Below are 18,899 nucleotides of genomic sequence, written 5' to 3'. Positions count from 1 at the left end.
TCTCGTTGCCACAGACCCTGGTCGCTGACCTGTCTGCGTCCTTTCGCTTTAAATGGGCGAGGGACTCTCTTAAATATCTGGGGGTCCGACTTCCCAGTGATCTGTCTCGCCTTTACGCAGTAAAATTTCCTTCACTTCTTCAACGTGTGAAGAGCGACTTGGATTCTTGGACGTCGGGCACCTTTACCTGGTTTGGTAGGTGCACCATATTTAAAATGAATATTTTACCGCGGATTCTGTATCTCTTTCAGGCCCTCCCGATACATGTCCCACGCCCGTTCTGTCAATCTCTGCTGTCTCTTCTACACAAGTTCATATGGGCGGGGAAACCTGCGCGTATTGCCCGTTCCATTCTTTTTCGTGCGAAGTGTGAGGGGGGTGTTGGTCTTCCGGACTTTGTTTCCTACCACTATGCCTCCCACTTGACACGAATTTTAGACTGGTTTAGGCACAGCGAGATTAAAGAGTGGGTGTCCATGGAACAGGCTTTTATGGAAGTCCCTCTACAGGCCTTACCGTGGTTGGGCAGACACGCTCCCCTGGCAGCGCGGACGCACCCGACGATCGGGCCCACCCTGGCAGTAGCGGCGCTGCTCTTCCCTCGGACAGAGATTTCCCCGTCCCCCTCCCCACTTGTTCCCGATTTTGGGTAACCCTGCATTTCCACCGGGGCGGGAAGGGGTCCCTTTCCAGCTTTGGTTGAGGGCAGGTAAGGGATGTGCTGTACACTTTTTGCAGGATGAGATGTGGATGACTGGCACTCCGTTACAGTCTTTGTCAGACCCTATCTCTTTTTCTACATGGCAGATCACCCAGCTACAACACTACCTGGCGTCCTTAGCTAATCCGGCGGCGTACTCACGGGGCAGCTCCCCATTTGAACTCTTATGCACAGGCACGGGCACGGTGCGCCATTCGTTGTCCAAACTTTATGCTCTCTTGATCTCGCCCTCCAATCTGACTACACCATCTTACCTACTTAGTTGGGAAAGGGATTTGGGTCTAACATTCACTCCCGAACAAACGGAGCGTCTGTTCACCATGACGCATAAATCCTCAATGGCTAGTAGATTTCAGGAGGCAGGGTTTAAGATTCTGTCTCGTTGGTATAGGGTGCCATCCAGATTGCATGCAATGATTCCGGCGTTGTTTTGGAGATGTGGTGACCATGTGGGTACGATCTTGCACATTTTTTGGGACTGCCCACTCTTGACTGATTTCTGGTCCGAGGTGTGGCGCATTTTCTCGAAATTTACGGATTTCCCCCTTTCGAGATCGCCGGGCCTTTTCCTGCTCCATCTGTGTGAGGTGCCTCTGTCTACGTATAGGCGTTCAGTTGTTCGCCATTTGGTGAATGCGGCTAGAGCGTGCGTACCCGCGCTGTGGAGACCATCTTGTTTCCCCCGTCGGTGGGCATGGGGTGCGGTAAGATCCAGGAGATTATGAGAATGGAGGACCTCACGGCATCAATGAGAGGATCCCATGCCTCCTTCCTCAGAACATGGCGTGAATGGATCCGATTTCAATTCTCTGTGGAATACAAGGCCATCATGGCATCTTGACTTCTTACCTAGGCGCAGTGTGTCAGGTTAGTTCCTTCCCCTTTCTCTCTCTCCTTACTGTCCCCGCTTTTCTTTCTTTCTCTTTACTGTTTTCCTCTTCGACTACGGAGTATTATGCATGGCTGTGGGTTCAGGGTGCATATCTGAGTTCCTACCATTATTACTCTGAGCGGTATACTTCTTTTCATTGTGTTTCTATGCACTTTTGTTATGCAAGTTGCTGGCCTGTGGCCCGATGTCAGTACTGAGTTGGTTTGTACCAATTATACTGTGTGTTTTTCTTTGTGCTTTTGAAAACAAAAATAAAAGAATTAAAAAAAAACAAAAAAACATTTTTATTTTGACTTTTTTTTTAGGGGAAAATGGAAAAAAAAATAGCAATTTCGCAGTGGTCTTTTGCGGGTGTTTTTACGGCATTCACCTTGTGGTTCAAGTTACATGTTAACTTTATTGTTTGGGTCATTGCGGTTGCGGCGATACCATATATGTGTACTTTTTATTTAATTTTTTACACTTTTACTAAATAAAACCACATTTTATGAAAAAAAATGGTTTATTTATTTTTTACTATAATCCTTTATTTTTTTAGTCCCACTAGGGGACTTCACTCTGCGATCTTTTGGGCACATCCTAATAGGTATATACCCCTTATTACGCCCCTGGCTGCCATGACACCCCATTGGAGTGCATATGCAGATCGCCGATGGGGGAGAGAGGGAGCTCCCTCACTCTGCAAATGATTTAAATGCTGCAGTCGCTATTGACCGCGGTATTTAACGGTTTAAAAGGCCGCGATCTAAGTAAACTTCAATCGCTACCGTTGGAGCAAGAGTCCAGCTGTCATCCGACAGCTGAGCCCCGGCTCCAGCCTGTACGGGACACCCGTGCAGGACTTGGACTGTGCCGCCGTGAAAAGGCAACGGCCTAGCCTAAGGCCCCTTAGTGACTGCCGTGAAAAGGCGTATTGGTGGTTACTAAGGGGTTAGAATAAGTCTCAATACATAAAATATATACATGTTCGGTATCGTCGCGACCGTAATAACAACTTTATATCATCATTTATGATGTTTGCGCTGTTATAAAATAAAATAAAAACTTCTTTCTTTCACTTATTAATGAGACACGAGGTATTATGAATTTTGAACCTCCATGTGCCTCTCATTAATAGTAATTAACCCCATCATGTACCTCACACATTAACCCAATGTTGTCCATTATGACTGTGAGGAACATGATGGGGTTAATTACTATTAATATGAGGCAGATGGAGGTTCAAAATTTATCACACCACGTGCCTCACATTCGAAAATGGAAGACCTTCTTTTTTTTTTTTGTATTATTGTTGGCAAAGTACAGTTTTGGTATCGATTATCGCAATACTACTGGAAATATCGGTATCGAAGTCCAAATTCTGGTATCCTGACAACCCTAATGCACACGTTGCGTATTTTGCTGCAGAAAATACGTACCAAAACCGCATCAAAACCAGGAAATTTGCAGGTAAAAGACATCTAATCGTGTGTTTTTCGATGCAGTTTTTGCGTTTTTCAGTGCGTTTTCATTCTGCGGGTTTTGGTGCGATTTTCCTCAGCACTAGGCAGATATAATTCGCAAGCGGAAACGCAAGATAAATTGACATGCTGTTGGTTTTAAAATCTTTGTCGCAGGTCAATTTATGTGTGGAAAAATACTTCAGCGTGCACATGAGATTTCCTGGAATCTAATTGACTATGCTGGTACTGTATTACTCTGCGGTTTTGCCGCACTTAAATACACGCAGCAAAACCGCACGTAATACGCATCGTGTGCATTGACCCCTATAGTGCTATAAACATGAGTTGGTGTGCAACCATTTTAAAGAAACATGGTGTCTTATATTGCTAATATGTCTTGTACTGGTGTATATCAAAAGGAATGTGTCATCAGATAATGACCTATTTGTTTAAATCAAGTTTTATGATAACCATATTTTTAAAGACTTTTTTTTTATTTATTTACATTTTTCTTTGTCATTATCTATATTAAAAAATAATCCTAAAACCTTGCAGTTTTCACTCTGGGAACAGAGGCTTACAATAGACTGACATTTCCTATTCTGTAGAGCTGGAGAACTAGAACCCCCCCCCCCCCCCCAAAAAAAAAACAGCAAAACACTGTGCTCCATTGTGTGATATTGCACAGGTAGAAATTAAAACACAAACGACGTCTGTGCTGTATACACTCAACTTAGTTGACGCCCATAGGTAATCAGTCTGCACCTGAGTCTATGTCTCTGAGACTGACTCCATCTTCCACCACTCAAGATGGCAGGCTTAGGAGTGGGAGAGCCTATCGCAGCCTGGCCAGACGGAGCTAGCTTCCGCCCTCTGTCTATATATACCTGCCTTTTCTGTTCCTCCTTTGCTTGTGATTCTTCTCGTGTGGTTTCCTGGCCCAGCTACAGCTTCTAACTATTTGATCCTGCTCCATACTGACCCTGGCTTACTGACTACTCTCCTGCTCTGCGTTTGGTACCTCGTTCTCTCCTGGTTTGACTCGGCTCGTTCACCACTCTTGTTGCTCACGGTGTTGCCGTGGGCAACTGCCCCTTTTCCCTTTGCTTTGTGAACCCTTGTCTGTTTGTCTCGTGCACTTACTGGGCGGCGGTCCCTACGCTCAGTAAGTGCACGAGACAAACAGACAAGGGTACACAAAGCAAAGGGAAAAGGGGCAGTTGCCCACGGCAACACCGTGAGCAACAAGAGTGGTGAACGAGCCGAGTCAAACCAGGAGAGAACGAGGTACCAAACGGAGAGTAGTCAGTAAGCCAGGGTCAGTATGGAGCAGGATCAAATAGTTAGAAGCTGTAGCTGGGCCAGGAAACTACACGAGAAGAATCACAAGCAAAGGAGGAACAGGAAAGACAGGTATAAATAGACAGAGGGCGGGAGCTAGCTCCGTCTGGCCAGGCTGTGATAGGCTCTCCCACTCCTAAGCCTGCCATCTTGAGTGGTGGAAGATGGAAGATGGAGTCAGTCTCAGAGACATAGACTCAGGTGCAGACTGATTACCTATGGGCGTATACACAGAAGTTGTGCCTGGCAGATCCTTTACAGCCGCACTCAGGACAAATTGGGCAACAGAATGGGGTATTTTATTTCTTGTGAAAATAAGAAATTTTCAGCCAAAACTACATATTATTGGAAAAAAATAATTTTGTTTTAATTCCCAGCCCAATTCAAATAAATTCTGTGAAAAAACTGTGGGGTCAAAATGGTCACAAAACCCATAAATGAATTCCTTGAGGGGTGTAGTTTACGAAATGGGGTCACTTCTGGTGGGTTTCCATTGCTTTGATACCTCTGGGGCTCTGCAAATGCGACATGGCACCTGAAAGCCAATCCTTCAAAATCTGGACTCCAAAGAACAAATAGCGCTCCTTTCTTTCTGAGCCCTCCCATGGGTCCAAACGGCAGTTTAGCTCCACAAATGGGGTATTGCTGCACTCAGGACAAATTGGGCAACAAAATGGAGTATTTTATTTCTTGTGAAAATAAGAAATTTTCAGCCAAAACTACATATTATTGGAAAAAAATATTATTTTTTAAATTCCCAGCCCAATTCAAATAAGTTCTGTGAAGAAACTATGGGGTCTAAATAGTCACATTACCCATAAATGATTTGTTTGAAGAGTGTAGTTTCCAAAATGGGGTCACTTCTGGTGGGTTTCCATTGCTTTGATGCCTCTGGGGCTCTGCAAATGCGACATGGCACCCGAAAACCAATCCAGCAAAATCTGGACTCCAACAAACACATAGCGCTCCTTTCCTTCTGAGCGCTCCCATGGGCCCAAACGGCAGTTTATCACCACAAATGGGGTATTGCCGCACTAAGGACAAATTGGGCAACAAAATGGGGTATTTTGTTCCCTGTGCAAATAGGAAATTTTGATCACAAATGACATCTTATTGGAAAAAATGACATTTTTTTAATTTCACAACCCAATTAAAATAGGTGCTGTGAAAAAACTGTGTGGTCAAAATGATAACAACAACCATAAATTAATTCCTTGAGGGGTGTAGTTTCCAAAATGGGGTCACTTTTGGGGGATTTCTACTGTTTTGGCACCTCAACACCTCTTCAAACCTGGCATGCTGCCTAAAATATATTCTAATAAAAAAAGAGGCCTCAAAATGCACTAGGTGCTTCTGTGCTTCTGGGGCTTGTGTTTTAGTCCACGAGCGCACTAGAGCCACATGTGGGACATTTCTAAAAACTGCAGAATCTGGACAATACATATTTAGTAGTATTTCTCTGGTAAAACCTTCTGTGTTACACAAAAATTTTTTAATAAAATTGAAATTCAGCAAGAAAAATGAAATTTGCAAATTTCTCCTCCACTTTGCTTTAATTCCTGTGAAATGCCTGAAGGGTTAAAAAACTTTCTAAATGCTGTTTTGAATACTTTGAGGGGTCTAGTTTTTAAAATGGAGTGTTTTATCGGAGTTTCTAATACATAGGCCCCTCAAAGCCACTTCAGAACTGAACTGGTACCTTAAAAAAAAAAGGCTTTTGAAATTTTCTTAAAAAAAAAGAGAAATTGCGGTTTATTTTCTAAGCCTTGTAACGTCCAAGAAAAATAAAAGAATGCTCTAAAAACTATGCAGATCTAAAGTAGACATATGGGAAATGTGAACTAGTCACTATTTTGGGTGGTATAACCATCTGTTTTACAAGCAGATGCATTTAAATTCTGAAAAATGCTATTTTTTCTAAATTTTCTCTAAATTTTGCAATTTTTCACCAATAAACACTGAATATAGCGACCAAATATTACCACGAACATGAAGCCCAAAGTGTCACGAGAAAACAGTCTCCGAATCGCTTGGATAGGTTTAAGCATTCAGACGTTATTACCACATAAAGTGAAATATGTCCGATTTCAAAAATGGGCTCTGAGCCTTAAGGCCCAAACTAGGCTCCGTCCTTAAGGGGTTAAATTCGCTTTCAATTCATGAACATCGTCCATAGACTGAACATTACTGCATAGCTTTGTCTCATCTGCAAAAAATAGAAATAGTGCTATTAATCCCATCCTCTATATCAGGGGTCTCAGGCCCGCGGGCCGCATGCGGCCCCTGGGGCTGTCATCTGCGGCCCGCGGGACACAGAGCCGCTAGTATCGGCTCTGCTCCGAGACTCTGGAATTCCCTGACATCGCTGTCCACATATGAACAGCGATGTCTGGGGCTTCCCCAGAGCCGGAGTCCCGAGCAGAGCGCTGGTGTCGGCTCTGCTCCGGGACTCTGTGGAATTCCCTGACATATCTGCCCATATATGGACAGTGTGGCAGGGTATTCCCCAGAGCGGAGTCCCGGGCAGAGCGCTATTATAGGCTCTGCTCTGGGGAAGCCTCTGACATCGCTGTCCATACATCGACAATTATGTCAGGGGCTTCCCCAGAGCAGGAGTCCCAGTGATGTCAGGAGCACAGCTGGAGTCCCAGGAAGAGCCTACTAGTGCTCTACCCGGGACATCTCTGTCCATATATGGACAGTGATGTTAGGAGCAGAGCTGGAATCCCAGGCTGCACTCACAACTCTACTATTATATCATGTACTTTACTCCAGTCACATCCAGAGCTGCACTCACAGCTCTACTGTAACATCATGTACTATACTCCAGAGACATCCACAGCTACACTCACAACTCTACTGCAAGATCAGTAGATGCAGATGCAAACATCTTGTCTTATACTCAGAACAAATCCAGAGCTCCAGTCACAACTCTACTATTATATAATTAATGTGCTATACTCGTGTGGGCAGCGATGTCAGGGAATTCCACAGAGTCCCGGAGCAGAGCCTATACTAGCGCTCTGCACAGGACTCCGTCTCTGGGGAAGCCCCAGACATCATGTGTCCAAACATGGACAGCGATGTCAGGGAATTCCACAGAGTCCCGGTCCGGAGCAGAGCCGATACTAGCGCTCTGCCCGGGACTCCGCTCTGGGGAAGACCCTGACAAACTGTCCATATATGAACAGCGATGTCAGGGAATTCCACAGAGTCCCGGAGCAGAGCCGATACTAGCGCTCTGCCCGGGACTCCTCTCTGGGGAAGACCCTGACACACTGTCCATATATGGGCAGCGATGTCAGGGAATTCCACAGAGTCCCGGAGCAGAGCCTGTACTAGTGCTCTGCCCGGGACTCCGCTCTGGGGAAGACCCTAACACACTGTCCATATATGGGCAGCGATGTCGGGGAATTCCACAGAGTCCCGGAGCAGAGCCGATACTAGCGCTCTGCCCGGGACTCCGCTTTGGGGAAGACCCTGACACACTGTCCATATATGGGCAGCGATGTCAGGGAATTCCACAGAGTCCCGGAGCAGAGCCTGTACTAGTGCTCTGCCCGGGACTCCGCTCTGGGGAAGACCCTAACACACTGTCCATATATGGGCAGCGATGTCGGGGAATTCCACAGAGTCCCGGAGCAGAGCCTATACTAGCGCTCTGCACGGGACTCCGGCTCTGGGGAAGCCCCAGACATCGTGTGTCCAAACATGGACAGTGATGTCAGGGAATTCCACAGAGTCCCGGTGCAGAGCCGATACTAGCGCTCTGCCCGGGACTCCGCTCTGGGGAAGACCCTGACAAACTGTCCATATATGGACAGCGATGTCAGGGAATTCCACAGAGTCTCGGAGCAGAGCCGATACTAGCGGCTCTGTGTCCCGCGGGCCGCAGATGATAGCCCCAGGGGCCGCATGTGGCCCGCGGGCTGCGTGCTTGAGACCCCTGATCTAAACCTATAGTCCTTCATTTACCCATTAGACGTCTATGAGGGACAGTGTCAAATTCCTTTTTCAAAGTCCAAAAACACTATATCCACAGCGGCCCCTCTGTCTAGGCTTCTGCTCACCTCTTCATAAAAACAGATCAGGTTAGTTTGATAACTTCTGTCCTTAGTAAAACCGTGCTGGCTGTCACTTATAATACTATTTATTGTCACATAATTCTGTATATAGTCCCTCAATAGCCCCTCAAACATTTTCCCCACTATGGATGTTAAGCTTACTGGTCTATAATTACCCGGGGAAGACCTAGAGCCCTTTTTGAAAATAGGCACCACATTTGCCCTGCGCCAGTCACTTGGCACTATATCGGTCACTAGATAATCTCTAAATATTATGAAGAGGGGGACAGAAATAACTGAACTAAGCTGTTTAAGAACTCTAGGGTGTAACCCATCTGGTCCCGGGGCCTTGTGCATATTTATTTTATTTTATTTAGCTTGGACCATATCTACATTTAGCCAATTCAGTATATCAACTGATATATTAATAGCACTGGCAGCGGCTACATCAGCTGCTCTTGATTCTGTTGTATATACAGAGCTAAAGAACCCATTTAGTAACTCTGTCTTCTCTTGATCCCCTGTGACCAACTCCCCATTACCATTATCTAGGGGTCCTACATGTTCAGACCTTGGCTTTTTTGCGTTTATATACTTGAAGAATTTTTGGGTATTTGTTTTACTATCCTTGGCCACCTGCCTTTCATTTTGTATTTTTGCTAATTTTATTACACTTTTACAGATTTTATTACGCTCTTTATAATTTAAAAGTACTAGTGAAGGTAAAGGGCGTGTGTGCAGCTTGTATTTACTCTAGCTTCCTGTTTCACTTATACCAGGATTATTTACTCTATTACAGTCCCAGCAGTCTTGGTATCCAGGTAGCTAGTTATATTTTTTACTCTGACTCTAGCTGATGTAACTCTATCCCTGATCAAGGTAAAACAACAGCAGGGCATGTGGTTTATAATCTCTAGGGTCACTATTGTCCTGACTTAAAAAGGCGAGACGCTTACGTTACAAATACATAGTGTCAAGTCACGATGAATACCGTGCTACTATTAATGTGTAGACTTTGAGCTTTGGCTTATTTTCTCCATTGCTTTGGACTATAATTGTCCAGGGCACATAGACCTAGAGATTGTATGTGTGCCTTTGGTTTTACAGTGGTTTGCAAACTATGTTAAAGAGCCTCTGTCACCAGATTTTGCAACTCCTATCTCCTATTGCAGCAGATCGGCGCTGCAATGTAGATAAGAGTAACGTTTTTTTGTTTTTTTTAAACGAGCATTTTTGGCCAAGTTATGACCATTTTTATATTTATGCAAATGAGGCTTTCTAAAGTACAACTGGGCGTGTTTTCTCTTATTTCCAACTGGGCGTGTATTGTGTGTACATCTGGGCGTTTTTACTTCTTTTACTAGCTGGGCGTTGTGAATAGAAGTGTATGATGCTGACGAATCAGCATCATCCACTTCTCTTCGTTAACACCCAGCTTCTGGCAGTGCACAGACACAGCGTGATCTCAAGAGATCACGCTGTGACGTCACTTCGTGCCCAAGGTCCTGCATCGTGTCGGACGAGCAATATATTGCTATATTTATTGGAGTTGGTCTGTAGAAATTTGTAATATTTACAAGGAATAAAGAAGAAAATGCACCCCAACATTTGTAAAGCATCTTCTCCCGATTACGGAAATACCCCAAATGTGGTAATAAACTGCTGTTTGGACCCACGGCAGCGCTCAGAAGGGAGGGAGCGCCATTTGGATTTTGGAGCGCAGATATTGCTGGATTGGTTTTTAGTGCCATGTCGCGATTGCAGAATTTAGTAGAATTAGGCCGTGAAAATTAATTAAAACATTTTTGTCCACTAAAACGTTTCATTTTTTCATTTTCACAAGGGATAAAGGAGAAAAAGTCGCCCTAAATTTGTAATGCAATTTCTCCCGAGTATGACAATACCCCACACCGATTGACTTCAATGGGTGTGTGATGCGCAAAAAACGCACAAGAATAGGACATGCAGGGAGTTTCACGCAGCGGACACATGCCCCATTGAATTGCATAGGTCCGTGTGAGGTTCGTTGTTTTAACGTGCGTAACACGGACGTGAAATACGCTCGTGTGAATAAGGCCTAAGATTTTGCGGTCTATATTGAAGCATGTTTTTACTGCACGGAACTGCTGGATCCTATTGTTTTTTCGGATATGTGGGACCCCACCCCTTTGTGTCCGAGCACCAGTGCAGTTTACCGCCCGTGGAGCTGGCTGTCGTTTGCCTACTTTTGTTTGTATACAATTTGAAAATTAAATTCTATTTTAACCCCTTAATACCGAAGGTATTATAAACCTTAATGATCAAGCAATTTTTTAAGTTTTTCCATCGTCGCTATAACTTTTTTTTATTTTTCTGTCGACATAGCTGTATAAGGGCTTGATTTTTGCGGGACAAGTTTGTATTTTTTAATCTCACCATTTTCGGGTACTTATAATTTTTTTGAGTATCTTTTATTAACTTTTTCGTGGAGTAAAAGGAAAAAAACCTGAAATTTCACCACACTTTTTTTTTTTCTAAATTATTTGTTTTTGTGTCGCCATATTTTAAGCGCCATAACTTTTTTATTTTTCTGCTGACATAGCTGTATGATATGAGGGCTTTTTTTTGCAGGACGACTTGTATTTTTTATTGGTACCGTTTTGGAGTACATTCAACTTTTTGATCACTTTTTATCACATTTTTTTGAAGGCAGGATAAACAGAAGACAGCAATTCTGGCATTGTCTTTTATTTTTTACAGCATTCAGCATGTAACTTTTTACTTTTTTTCATAATAAAGTAAGGGGGAAAAGTGGGTTTTAATTTTTTTTTCTTCGGACGTTTATTTATTAAAAGCTTTATTAAACTTTTTTTTTGTCTCACCAGGGGACTTTACTGTGCGATCATTTTATCGCTTTTATTATTCACTGCATTATGCCTGTCAGTCTAAAAATGACAAGACATCTGTTAGGCCCCATGCTCACGAACGTCCTTTTGCGGCCGCAATTCCCCCGAAAATCCACGGGAGAATTGCGGCCCCATTCATTTCTATGGGGCCATGCACACAACCGTAGTTTTTACGGTCCGTGCACGGCCCGGGAGCCCGTACCGCAGAAAGAACGGACCTGTCTTATTACGGCCGTCTTCTGCGGTCCGGGCTAATTGAAAATAATGGCCGTGGCCATGTGCATATCCCGCGATTTGCGGGCGGCTCGCGGCAGACAGTCTGCAGCCGGCCGACCCGTAAATCACGGCCGTGCACATGGCTACGGTCATGTGCATGAGCCCTTAGGCCATGCCTCTGGCACTCATTGTTATATCGGTGCTCAATATGGGCAGAAATCGAATGCACAGAATTTAACTATTTATTCCACCAGAAAAGAGATTTTTAACAACAAATTCATGGCATTGTCTATTATAATGTATGTCCGTTAAAGAAACGGCTGATTGTGTCTGTCAAGGGAAAACCATCTCAGAATCTTACGACAATATACCAAAGCTAGGCCCCATGCACACAGAGCCTGTACGGCCTTCATGTAATGCTGTAATATGCTTCGTTGGTTGCTGTTTGTATGGAGATATTCTCACGTATAAGCCATACATCTAGGGGAGAATAGCTCAGTATATATGGCGTCCAATGGAGCATGTTATGATTTCCTTTCTGTTTTGATTCTTTACAAAATAGGAGTCATACGGAGGCACGGTAAAAACCTCATGCATGAGAACCCTAATACTGATCTGTAATTTGACCGAGGTCATTGACAAATTACAGCAGAGAATAGTAGCTGCATATTGATCGCTCCAGTCCCCTAGCACGCAGATCAGGGCTATACTTCTGCGTAGGTATTTTACACATGCATTTGTTAGGCGCTTCTGGTTTATATTGCCTTCCACACAGGGAGCCTCAGATAATGTTCAGCTTTAGCTGTCTGCATGCATGGTTGTGATTGACTTGTAATACATATAAACATGAGGTGAAACGTAGGAAATAGGATGAAATATTATATTCAATATATCTGTTTGCTGTATTCGTCCCTGCTAAGGCCCCATGCACACGACCGCATTTTTCATCTGTAATTACGGACCATAATTATAGAACCATTCATTTCTATGGGCTACGGACACCTTTCCATATATGATGGGTGTGCGTTCCGTAAAATATAGAACATGTCCTATTCTTGGCCGTAATTCCGGCACGAACTCCCCATAGAAGTCTATGAGCGCTCCCCTAATTACGGACGGCTACGGATGTGCACCCGTAGCCGTCCGTAATTACGGAAGCGTTTCTAGGCGACACCAGGTTTGCAGCTGTTGCACATTGTTTGTGGTTTTCTTCTTTTTGCGGATCCGTATATACGGATTCACTATGGACTGTACTTGCGGATACCGTTCCTCTATATGCGGATAAGTTGCGGATGACTACAGATCCGTATTTACGGATGGATAAAAATACAGTCGTGTGCACGGGGGCTTATTTAATCATCAGCTCATCTCCTTCAGTACAGCATACGGCTTCATAGAGATGTACAACACATGCGCAATGTAAAAGATATTTATGTCTATTTATACTTTTACTTCCCAAGTTCCCACTATACAGCCATGTGCTGCTTCCACAGATACTTCATCTAAACAAGTTACCTTCAGAATATGGTTGGTTTCCTCTAGAAAACTGGAATAGATTTTTCATGTTTGTATTTTATTCTCCTGGCTTTACACTTTATGTAGCACCCTGCCCAAGAAACGTTTTTATTTGTTGTTTTTGATCCAATAATCCAGTCGGTCATCCATTTAATTGACTGGTGAACTTTGTTGGCGTTCATGAAATCTGCCAATCAGCATTTGTCACAGTTGGTCTCGTTTTACATTTTGGACAAAGCTTCTGTAACTTCAGAGGATTAAGTGGGCTTTTGTTTTGGAATATCTCCTATTTCCAACACCCACTCTAAATATGTGATGATTAAAACCTTCCATTCCATGAAGTGACCAGACAGCTACTTGTCAACAGGATTCATGTTCCAAATAAATCGTCAAAAATATAAGTAGGACCGGCAATTATTCAGATTATATTTTCCTCCATGTCACCTCTATCTTTTTTTTATTTTTCGAAGAAATGAATTTCACTTCTAAACACCATCTTTATGGTATAAATCCCTGACTTCAGGGAGGAGTTCTGGTCACATGATCCCCTACCTACATATCACATTGTGGCCAGATCACATATATAAAAAGTTATGGTTAAATAGATCATTCCAAATGGTCAGTGACAACTGCAAAATTACACAGGGCTAAAAAGACTTGAGGTTTTTACCCAATGCAACTGCCCAGGCACATTCCACTTGATATTTTATTAAACCAAAACCTACAGGGGATAGCAGTAGCATCCAAAATCATGAATACTGGTGATAATTCACATGAGATACTATGGTTTGCCAGAGTTTCCTTTTAAAGAGGCTCTGTCACCACATTATAAGTTCCCTATCTCCTACATAAGATCGGCGCTATAATGTAGGTGACAGCAGTGATTTTTATTTAAAAAAAACTATCTGTTTTCACCACTTTATTAGCGGTTTTAGATTTATGCTAATGAGTTGCTTAATGCCCAACTGGGCGTGTTTTTAGTTTATAAACAAATGTCTCACAGGGACAAGTAACTGGTTAGGTGCGACCAACATTGGTATCGGGCACCTCCAAAGTATCACAGAATAGCAGACTCACTAATAGCATAGCATATATTGAGAAAAGAAAGAGTCCTAAGGCTATATATAAAGTAGAAAAGATGAATTTTATTACACATAAATTATACATCAAACAAATTGATAAAAAACATGGCGAGGTTTCTAAAAAGAAGAAGTTGCTTGTGGGTCACGTAAGCGTAATATATAACCATGGGGACCTAGGCATAATTGGATATAAATGGTAGAGGAGCATGTAGAAGTACAATATAGTAATATAGCAATTAATAATTACAGAAGAGCTGCTGTCTATCAGATATAAATCCAAAGTGTCTATATCATTCCAGAGAAAGGGGGTCCATAAGAAAAACCCCTTTCTCAAATGCATATCTACCAGATCCGGACATCCTCAATAATACTCGAAGGGAAAACATCAAATCTTAATATCTAAGTAAAAGTACCATACAGAGAATCCCCGAGACAAAAGAGTACCATCCAGTCCAAGTGTAGTTACAATGGGTATGCAGGGTATACGGGGTATGCCAAGCTACTCATCTGGAATCACCAGAGAGAGCCAGAAGGAAAACACTCACCCATGGTTTAAGAGGTAATAATCGTGATCCACGTGCAGAAAATAACCACCCCAACGCGCGTTTCGCTGTATCAGCTTCCTCAGGGGGTATCCTGTGTTTTTAGTTTAGACCAAGTGGGCGTTGTACAGAGGAGTGTATGATGCTGACCAATCAGCGTCATGCACTCCTCTCCATTCATTTAGGCAGCGCATAGGGATCCTTTTAGATCAGTATGTGCTGTCTTATACTAACACATTAACAATACTGAAGTGTTTAGACAGTGAATAGACATTCCACGGGATGTCTATTCACAATCTGTGCACTTCGTTACTGTGTCTGTGGTAGTTACAGCAGAGGAAGCGTAATCTCGCGAGATTACGCTGTAGATGACAGGTTACAACGAGATTACGCTTCTTCTGCTGTAACTACCACAGAAACAGTAATGAAGTGCAGGGATTGTGAATAGACATCCCGTGGAATGTCTACTCACTGTCTAAACACTTCAGTATCGTTAATGTGTTAGTATAAGACAGCACATAGCGATCTAAAAGGATCCCTATGCGCTGACTAAATGAATGGAGAGAAGTGCATGATGCTGATTGGTCAGCGTCATACACTCCTCTGTACAACGCCCACTTGGTCTAAACTAAAAACACGCCCAGTTGGGCATTAAGCAACTCATTAGCATAAATCTAAAATCGCTAATAAAGTGGTGAAAACAGATCGGTTTTTTAAATAAAAAGCACTGCTGACACCTACATTATAGCGCCGATCTCCTTATGTAGGAGATAGGGCACTTATAATGTGGTGACAGAGCCTCTTTAAGCAACTTCTTAATATACAGTACATACCCTGCACATTTTCCACATTGTTTTACAGCCTTATTCCAAAATGGATGAGAATATATTTTATTTTCTCATCAATCTAAACACAAAACCTCATAGTGAGTGCTCAAGTCCAGGATTTGTCTGGACCATTCAAGGACATTCACAGACTTATCTGGAAGAAACTCCTGCGTTGTCTTCGCTGTGTGCTTAGGATCGCTGTCCTTTTGGAAGTTGAATCTTCACCCCGGTATGAGCCCAGAGTGCTCCATTCCCTCAATCCTGACTAATTTTCCAGTTCCTGCCACTGAAAAACATGCCCACTGTATGACGCTGTCACCACACACCTAACCGTAGGGAAAGTATTCACCAGACATGATGCATGGCATTCAGGGTAAAGAGTTCAATCTTGGTTTCATCAAACCAGAGATTCTTGTTTTTCTATGGTCTGAGTCCTTAGAGTGCCTTTTGGCAAGCGGGCTGTTAGTGCCTTTTGCTGAGGAGTGGCTTATGTCTGGCCAAATATTCCTTACGCTTGTATGCCCCCTAAAGTGTAACCTGTAGCAAGAGCTAAATGGAAAACTAACACACAGGTGAACTATTTTATTACAGCACAACAGTAAGAAAAGTAACCTATGTAGAGGTCTACGTGTTACACTTTAATAAGATGTGAGGTGGACCAGAAGATAAAGGATATTATGATATTTGAATGAATCTGAAGATCACTATTAAAGCAGTAAAGTCCCCATGGCAACGTGTGTTAGTATTTGATCATCTTGACATACTAGAAAATACTTGGGTAGTACTTGTAGAGAAGCTTGACAAAGGCTGCATTGAGCAGCTGAAACGTTGCCCTGTTTACTGCACTGATGGGAGAATAAATCCACTTTTCTGACGGCATCTGTTTGGAGTTCTGCCTCTCTTTTCTACTTCTTGTTTGGACATTGTGGGATTTACAAGTCTCAGATCCCTGGAGGCTTCTCTTATTCTGCTGTGCTGCCCACACTCTTTCCATATATGGACAGTGACGTCCGGTACTACATCTGCAGCGGGATCCCCGGCCAGAGGGATTCTGCTCCTACAGGGAGCTACAGTGGTGCTATTTACAGGAAGGTGTGCCATTTACGAGGGGGTGGGGTGGCGCTATCTGCAGAGGGTATGTTGCTATCTACAGAGGGGTGGCGCTATTTGTAGGGGGTGGTGCTATCTACAGGGGTGTGGTGCTATCTACAGGGGTGTGCTGTATACAAGGGTGTAGCACTATCTACATGGGCACTGTGGCATTATATGGGCACTACCTACAGGGGACACTGTGGCGCTATCTACATGGGCACTGTGTGTGGCACTATGTGGGCATTGGCACTATTTACAGTGGGCACTATCTGTGTTGGAACTGGCACTATGTGGGCAACGTGTCACTATCTACTTGGGCACTGTGGTGTTTTCAGGGGGTTGGGACAAAGAACCACCGATTTTAAAATTGATCCATTTATTTTTTTTATTTTTTTTAACGTTCATGAAAAACGGATGGCAAATGGTTAAAAACGGTCAGACGGTCAGGAAATGGATTAAAATTTTGGGACAGTGATGCAAAACAGCTATGAAAAACGACATTTAAATTACAAATAAGTGTGTTTTTAAAATTTTTAGTGAATAAAAATTTAAAAAACAAATCTAGAAAATGAAAGCCTCATAAGTCTTGTAAAAAAAAAGTAGTTGTGATATTCAAAGCGGTTGCAAATATATTATTGTTTAAAGGGAATGTGTTGCCAGCAAAACATGATTTTTTTTTTTTTAATTAAACATTTAGTGTGTAGGTGATTAAACATTGTTCAAATTTTTTTTATTTTTTTCACGAGTCAGGAAATATTATAAATTAGATTCTAATTTATAATATTTCCCAGTGCTGGTCACTAGATGGAGCTATTCCCAAAATTGCAGCATTGCATGTGGTAAAGCAACCACATTGCTTTTTGCTGCAAAATTGGGAAAAAAAGCACTCGCTCTAGTGAGCTCTGAGAATCCCCCCCCTCCTTTATCCTGGCTAGTGCCGGGATAAACGAGGGGATTGAACGGTCTAACCTCCTACACTGTGTGTCGCCATTTTTTGAGCTAACACACAGTGTAGTAGGTTTACATACAGTAGTAAACACACACAAACACGAACATACATAGAAATCTCTTACCTGCTCCTGCCGCCGCGGCTCCCTCCGGCCCGTCCGCTCCGTCTGCTGCCGCTGGTCCAAGTGCACAAGTCCGGAAGCCGCGACCGGAAGTAGTAATCTTACTGTCCGGCCGCGACTTCCGGTCCACAGGAAAATGGCGCCGGACGGCGCGCATTTCAAATTGGACTGTGTGGGAGCGGCGCATGCGCAGTTCCCACACAGACGGCGTACACAGAAGTGGATGGGACGGGCCCCGTTCGCAGTCCCTATGGGACTGTGGCTGCCGTATTCCATGTCTGTATGTGTCGTTAATCGACACATACAGAAATGGAAAAAAATATGGCAGCCCCCGTAGGGAAGAAAAAGTGAAAAAATGGAAAAAAGTAACACACAAACACACATATAAATAAAAACGTTTTTAATAAAACACTAACATCAAACTGACATGAAAATTTTTTGGGTGGTGACACTGTTCCTTTAAAGAAGTGCATATCGGTAATGGAAAATTTTACCTGGACACAGGGGCATCAATGAACCCTGGTCATGATAGGGTTAAAGGGATTTTTTTTTTTGGTCGAGAATGAATGCAGTTGAGAGCAGTTTTGACAATGCAAGTAATTACACTTTGTAAATGCAGCTGAATAAGTGCCGTTGGGCTTCCTTGTGTTCCTGTAGATACAGGATAAATGATGCAAGGAATAGACAGAAATGTTTATTTTATTAGCTCCTGCTGGCAGTGAATAACACAGGATGGATCCTTGATACGTGTAACCTTTAAGAACGTGTTGAATAATGCCTGTGCATATATTTTGTCTTTGTTTTATGTGTTTCAGATAAGAAGCAGAAATGTCATCTGACTCAACCTCTCCGGTTACTGGCACATCCAGCGAGTTGCCGGTATCTCCTCAATCTCCAGAGTCTCCAAAGACCCTTAATTTACCAGGCCCTAGACGAATAAGAGATCGCTCTCCATCTCCTATGAGACACCTCGTACCTAGTCCGCTTCCAACTAGACGTACTAGAACATTTTCTGCGTGAGTTTGAATATTCTCTTTTTGTCTTATGCAAGCTCTTAAAGTGCAACCATCGTTTGAATTTTTTTCCCCATAAATCAATAGGACAAGTGAACATAACAACTTTTTTGATATATCTTATTTCATAGTTACATTGTTGAAAATAGACAACCTATAATCCCACAGTGTTAATCCAGATGAAGGCAAAAACAAAC

The 18,899-nt window shown here is 43.1% G+C and overlaps 1 protein-coding gene across 2 annotated transcripts in view; it reads left to right on the top strand.

Annotated features, from left to right (window-relative positions):
* Positions 1 to 18,899, top strand: part of CARHSP1 (calcium regulated heat stable protein 1) — a 53,017-nt gene that overhangs the window by 19,571 nt on the left and 14,547 nt on the right. For both annotated transcript variants that reach the window (XM_075831321.1, XM_075831322.1), the window contains exon 2: positions 18,505 to 18,705. In XM_075831321.1, coding sequence (XP_075687436.1) covers positions 18,518 to 18,705 — 188 coding nt within the window. In that variant the 5' untranslated portion in view covers positions 18,505 to 18,517. The remainder of the gene's footprint in view (positions 1 to 18,504; positions 18,706 to 18,899) is intronic.

The sequence above is a fragment of the Rhinoderma darwinii genome, chromosome 6 (assembly GCF_050947455.1).
Source record: "Rhinoderma darwinii isolate aRhiDar2 chromosome 6, aRhiDar2.hap1, whole genome shotgun sequence".
Classification (NCBI taxonomy): Eukaryota; Metazoa; Chordata; class Amphibia; order Anura; family Rhinodermatidae; genus Rhinoderma; species Rhinoderma darwinii.
Note: the sequence above shows the minus strand (reverse complement) of the source record. Positions and strands in the feature narration are given on the sequence as shown.